The sequence below is a fragment of the Castor canadensis genome, chromosome 8 (assembly GCF_047511655.1).
Source record: "Castor canadensis chromosome 8, mCasCan1.hap1v2, whole genome shotgun sequence".
Taxonomy (NCBI): Eukaryota; Metazoa; Chordata; class Mammalia; order Rodentia; family Castoridae; genus Castor; species Castor canadensis.
The window spans coordinates 137,311,289-137,317,434 of NC_133393.1; the positions used below are offsets into that span (position 1 = coordinate 137,311,289).

Here is a 6,146-nt window from a genome sequence, read left to right on the forward strand (position 1 = left end):
TGTGCAGCTAGAAACCTAAATGGCTTTTTTGATATATCTTTAGCAGAACACAGGTGTCTAGGCTGGCCTTATAACAGAATCTTACAGCTAGCAGTCATGTTAATTGTTTCTTATCTCTGGACTATTTTCTAATAAAGTATTTATTGCCTTCAAATCACAGTAAGATTAATTAATTTTGCAGCTGTTTTATATTCTGATTGTCTGACAGTGTGATCTAAAAGAGAGGTATAATTTGTTACAAAAAGAGATTTTCTTAAAATTTCTCCCTGAATGGAGGTAGAAAAACAATCAACCAATATGCCAGATTAGAAGAAAAAATGGTTTTAAATAGGTTTAAACCTATTTCGGTTCTTTGCACAGAATAGAGAACTTAATAACAAACCAAAGGAAAATCAAAGCATGAATAAATAAAACCTACAACTCCTTGCTGTAATTTCAGTAGCTCAAGTTGGTAATTTATAAAACAACTATTTATTGAGTGACTGCTAGGTGCCAGACACTTTGCTGGTTCAGGGAAGATAGTGGTAAACAAGACAGATGGCTAGCAACCCATCAAAAACATACTTGTTGCTGGACAGGATAGAGCAATTCTATAGTTCCAGCTACTCAGGGAGCTGAGATAGAAGGATTGCTGAAGTCCATAAATTTGAGACCCATCTGGGCAATATAGGAGACACCATCTCAAAAATATAAATAAAAAATAAAGAGAAAAAAAATTTTAAAAGTGAATTCAAGAAAGACTGTAAATGTTGACTTTCACCCCTATGTGCCATGTAAGTAACACACATTATTTATCTTAATTCTTACACAATTTTATAAGAATGATTGCCTCAATTTATAGATGAAGAAACTGAGGGTTTTAGCCTCTTTCATAGCTTTGCCGTCTCTGGCTTTCTGTCTTCTTCCTTCCTTCTGTTTATTCCTTTCTCCTGGAAAGCAGAATGACAATGAGGTGTTGGTGTTGCCCATGTCCAGGGCAGCATTACGTTTTGATAGAAGACCTCAGACACAGGGAGTTGCTTATTGGTAACAGCAGCAGCTGCAGCAGCAGTGACAGTAGCAGTTAGAATAGCTTAGCTATTTGCCAAGGGCTCCCAGGTGTGTATTTTCCTGTCTCTGGTCACAGCATCTTTAAGAGGCGAGTAGTAATATTATCCCTGTATTAGAGATGAAGAAACAAAGGTCAAAAAGGTACTTGTTACATGGTGGAAATAAGATTTAAATCCAAATGTTCAGACTCCAAATCAAGCAGGTGTGTGAATGTGTTTTGTAAATTACAGAGGGTTCTGCCAATGTGTGTGCAAATGTTATTAGCAGTAAGTATACTTTTCAGTAAGTCGTGTGGCCAGGAAGGCAGAATTTATGAGTGAGCTCAGGGCTAGGAGGGGCCACATTAGGAGGCAAAGTTTGGTTCCACAGGATTTGATTATTTGCTTTAAATAAATGCAGTCTAGTCTTTAAGTTTTTAATTCCCCCTCCCCCGCAACACTATAGTTCGCAGCTCCAAATCTGCAGGGCACACATGCTGTAATTCTCCCCATCCAGAGCCCATGTAGACATTGCTGATCAGTCAGAGGCAGCATGTTTTCCTGCTCTATGCAGACACAGCCTGGCACTGTTCATCTTGGTAGACCATCCGTCAGTCTCACGCTGCAGAGGTGAAGTAGACTAATGAGAGCTGGGGCAAGCCATGTGTTTTACCGAGGGTGTGTGTTACTCTTTTCTTGACTCTGATTTTGAGATTCTGGCTTCATTGCAGGTTTTAATGTCAACCACTTGGACATTGCCCCCCGCTATGCCAGCATTCTCATGGGGATCTCAAACGGAGTGGGAACCCTCTCTGGAATGGTCTGCCCTCTCATTGTTGGTGCAATGACCAAGCACAAGGTAATGAGCTCCTTTGTAGCTATCGGTTATAATATCAGAGGTCAGAGGTGCTGCACAAAATGGAGCTCTCCAGGCCCAACCCCAGCCTGTAAACGTGTGTCCCTTAACCTTGACTGTGTCTTGAACATTTTCCTCCTCTTCCTTTTCTTTCTCTTCTTCCTCTCTTTTTCTGTTTTTTTTTTTTTTAAATCATGTTTATTTATTTTTGTTTGTTTCATTTTTTTGAGACAGGGTCTCTCTATGTAGCCCAGACTGGCCTAAAACTCATGATCCTCTTGTCTTAGCCACCTGAGTGCTTAGGTTATAGGGATTAGCCCACGCCTGGCTAAGTCATTTTTCATTGATGGCACCAAGGGTAATTGTTGTTCAGTTCCACATTTTATCACCTGAGAAATAAGTGTTTGGGGGATAGGGGTGAAGGCCACAGAAACTGTTGAGAGACACAAAGAAGAAACTGAGGTGATCAACTCAGGATGAATGAGTTACCCAATATTGTTTTATAATTCATAGTACTTAAACTTTATAGCCCATATCCATCGATAGCTTAGAACGTCCCAGCATAAAAGTATTAGTGCTGTTATACTTCCTTGTTAAGAAGAAAATAAACAAGACATTAATGACCCTGCCTAAGAACTTTCAAGGGTGTGGCACTCAGAACTTACAGAACCTTTTTGTATTTAGATGAACATGGATGGTTAGTTTAACCACCCAGAATTCAACTGCAGGGCCCAGGAATATTGTATCTCTGCCACTGAAGAAAGTTCACGAAGTTGCTTTAGGCAAATATTGATATCATGGTGTTTTTGCCTATTTTTGTGTGTGTGTGTGGTAGTGGGGTTTGAACTGAGGGCCTCATGCTTTCTAAGTGGGTGTTGTACCACTTGAGCTACTCCACCAGCCCTTACCCACTTTTTTAGTTGGATTGATTATTACAAAATTGACTTTAGAAAGTCTTCCATATCCTTATTGAAGAAAATGTGAGGTAACTTTTCTTGCTTTTTGATAGAAAAGGAAAGTGAGATTTGGGGATTTTCTAGGTAGGAGATCCATGCTTTTCCTCTATGGTCCTGAGATGATGGGACTGGTCACTTGTCTATTAAATCCAAAATACTATCTTCCCCTAACTTTAAACACAAGTTCTCATTATTTTTTTGATTTACTACTTTTAACATAGGAACTATGATTACCAATAAGTTATAGCTGTCCACACTGTAATGGTTCAAATATTGTTATGTACCCAACAGCAAGCAAGAGGCAGAGCTCTGTTATTTAAAATAGTGGGGTCCTATAGCAAGTTTTGCCTCTATGTGAGAGAAAACCCCATTTGTATATTTAGAAGAGTTGTGTAATGGTGCGTCATGTATTTTTATATGTTGTTTATTTTTAAATTCCCTTCCTTCCTTCCCTTCCTTCCTTCCCTTTCCTTCCTTCCTTCCTTCCTTCCTCCTTATTTCCTTCCTTCCTTCTACTTTCTCTCTTTTGTGGCCCTGGGGATTGAACTCAGGGCCTCATGATTACTAGGCAAACACTCTAATATTTGAGCCATATCTCATGTCATTAAAATGTACTTTTAAAATTAAAAAAAATGTATATTCATTATAATCTTCACTTTCATATTTTAAATACTCAAATTAATTATGGATCCTAGACACAGCTTCTCACACACGTCCTCCCAAGAAGCATAGTGCAGCCTTTGGGGTGGACAGGTGCTTTTGTCCAAGTGGAGGCCTTCTCAACACACTGCTCCTCTCTGTTTTTGGTTAAAATATCAATTTTTACTTTATCCCCTTGTTTAGACTCGTGAGGAATGGCAGAACGTGTTTCTCATAGCTGCTCTGGTGCACTACAGTGGTGTGATCTTCTATGGGGTCTTTGCTTCTGGGGAGAAACAGGAGTGGGCTGACCCAGAGAATCTCTCTGAGGAGAAATGCGGAATTATTGACCAAGACGAATTAGCTGAGGAGACAGAACTCAATCATGAGACTTCCATGAGTCCCAGAAAGAAGATGTCTTATGGAGCCACCACACAGAATTGTGAAGTCCAGAGGAAGGAATGGAGACGCCAGAGAGGAGCCACCTTGGAGGAGGAAGAGCCCACATCTTACCAGAATGAAAAGGGGAACTTCTCAGATATACCCTAAAGTCTGAGGGGGCACGTCTGTCTTCTCTTCACCTTAGAACCAGAAAGTATCCATACCTATTGTCTTCCCCATAGCCCAGCTTTCCAGAGAGCCACATTTGGGGACACTGGAGGGGAGGAGATTAAGTCAGCAATAGACGAAAGAGAAATATTGTCTTGCAATGACACTTGTAACTTTGGAGCTTGCTCTCAGGTGATAATCATAACTTTTTAAAATTGGCAGTTGACCTTTTCTCTCAAAGAACTGAACTCATTCAGAAAGAAATAACTAGAAGAATAAGGAACACAATACCATGTTGTTCAAGAAACATTGAGGGAAATGGCGATATTTGGCCTGGAGGAGAGTAAATGATAGCCACGCAGAGGAGGGTTTCCTGTTCCTAGTAAGAGCTGTTGCTCATGGAGGCCCTCTGTTGTGCCAGGTGCTTTGTAAACATTCTTAGTTAATCTCCACACACATCTATTATCCCCATTTTGAAACTAAAGCAACAAGAGATAACTTGCCCAAAGTCATCTTGCCTGGATGGGCTGGGATTGGTGAAGCCTCAGTAAGTGACAGTTTTAGGAACGATTTCAGCTCAGTGTAAGGAAGATATTTGTAACAGTGTCAACTGAAAATGGAATGAGTTGTCTTGTGTGGAATTCCCTATTTGCCAGGAAGTATTGAGTTACTGTGGCAGAGGGGATTCAAACATATGATGGTCTAGATGCCCAGGTCCTATAGACCCTAAGGGTTCTATATTACCTGAAGAGTCAAACAATTCTGCAAATTCAGTTTTTAAAATAATGATCACAGACTATAATAGTAAAAAAGCAGCTAAGCAAGATAATCACATTTCTAGGACTCCAACAGCCAGAATGGCTGAAAAGAAGTAAACAGGGGTTAGCTATTAAATTTCAGCCTTCTATAATATCAAAATATGATTAAATAATGTCCCAGATTATTTAAAAATCTTTAAGACATTTAATAATTTCAGGAGTTAGTTAATGAATTTTATTAGGCAAAGTTCTCCTGAAAGAGTCTTCTGTTTAAGTGAATATATGTCTTAGTCATTTCTGCTGTTTGAAGCTATTAGGAAATTTGACCACATTATATAAAATTATGATTGAAGTGTTCATCATGACGATTTGGAAAAATAGCCAAGAAAGCACAATAACATAGCAGCATTTATACAGGCAAAAACTAGAACGTAAACACCTTGGACAACTGGACTGTGTGGTTGGTGTTGAAAAATTCATCTTTAATTGCATCAGGCAATCATGTGGACACTCTAGATACATTAAAAATAGAATGCTGTCAGGGAAAAGGTTACTTGAAAACAAAATTATTTTCCTGTTCATTGGTTTTGAAATTTTATTCTTATTTTCAGAAGAAAAATTTAATATCATGGAAAAACATTATAGATTTGCTTGTAGTTTATTACAGTGTTTTTTTCCCCCCTAATTTCTCTCACATATATTTCTGGTCCCTCGTTGTACTTGTGGGGTTGTAATGCATTTTATAAAAATAATAGTTTTGTTTAAAAATAATTGTCTGACTTTCCATTAAATAGTATTATTTATGTCATTCGTATATAATTCATGTTATCAGATATATTTAAATCTCTTCAATGAGCAATTCCATGGAAGTCCCTTAGAACAGTTTCTGGCATACAGAAATGCTTAGTAAATATCTACCATCATCAGTATCATCTCTTAACCTTTTGGGGGAACTTTTCAGTTGTAAATAAAGCATGCAATGTCATTTTTATCCATTAGTCACAAAGTTTATTGTGAAAATTGTGCTGTTTTCTAAGTAAAAAAAAAAACCCAGAAATTTATGGCAGCCAGTGGTGTTATTTTGTGTATTAATAAAGTAAAATAAGTATGCATGCAAAAATCCCTCATGATAATCCTTGAGATAACAGTGTAGATTGTTATACAAAGTTGTATTTATTCCATTGTTTGAAGTTGGTGTCATATACACAAGTCCTACAATTTGCTCCTAACTTGCAAATTAGGAATACTATATTTTTTAAAATATGGAGCCCTTGATCATGGGTTAAAAGCTAAAAAGAACATTATTTTGTTGTGATGGGTTTTTCTTTGTGTAGGTTGCGTTAGACAGATAACCACATCT

At 38.0% G+C, this 6,146-nt stretch overlaps 1 protein-coding gene across 1 annotated transcript in view; it reads left to right on the forward strand.

Annotated features, from left to right (window-relative positions):
* Slc17a8 (solute carrier family 17 member 8) overlaps nt 1-5,854 on the forward strand; it is a 46,572-nt gene extending 40,718 nt beyond the window's left edge. The window contains exons 11-12 of the mRNA XM_020155080.2: nt 1,760-1,887; nt 3,684-5,854. Of these exons, the coding sequence (XP_020010669.2) occupies nt 1,760-1,887; nt 3,684-4,028 (473 nt within the window). The 3' untranslated portion in view covers nt 4,029-5,854. The remainder of the gene's footprint in view (nt 1-1,759; nt 1,888-3,683) is intronic.
* The last annotated feature ends 292 nt before the right edge of the window (nt 5,855-6,146 follow it).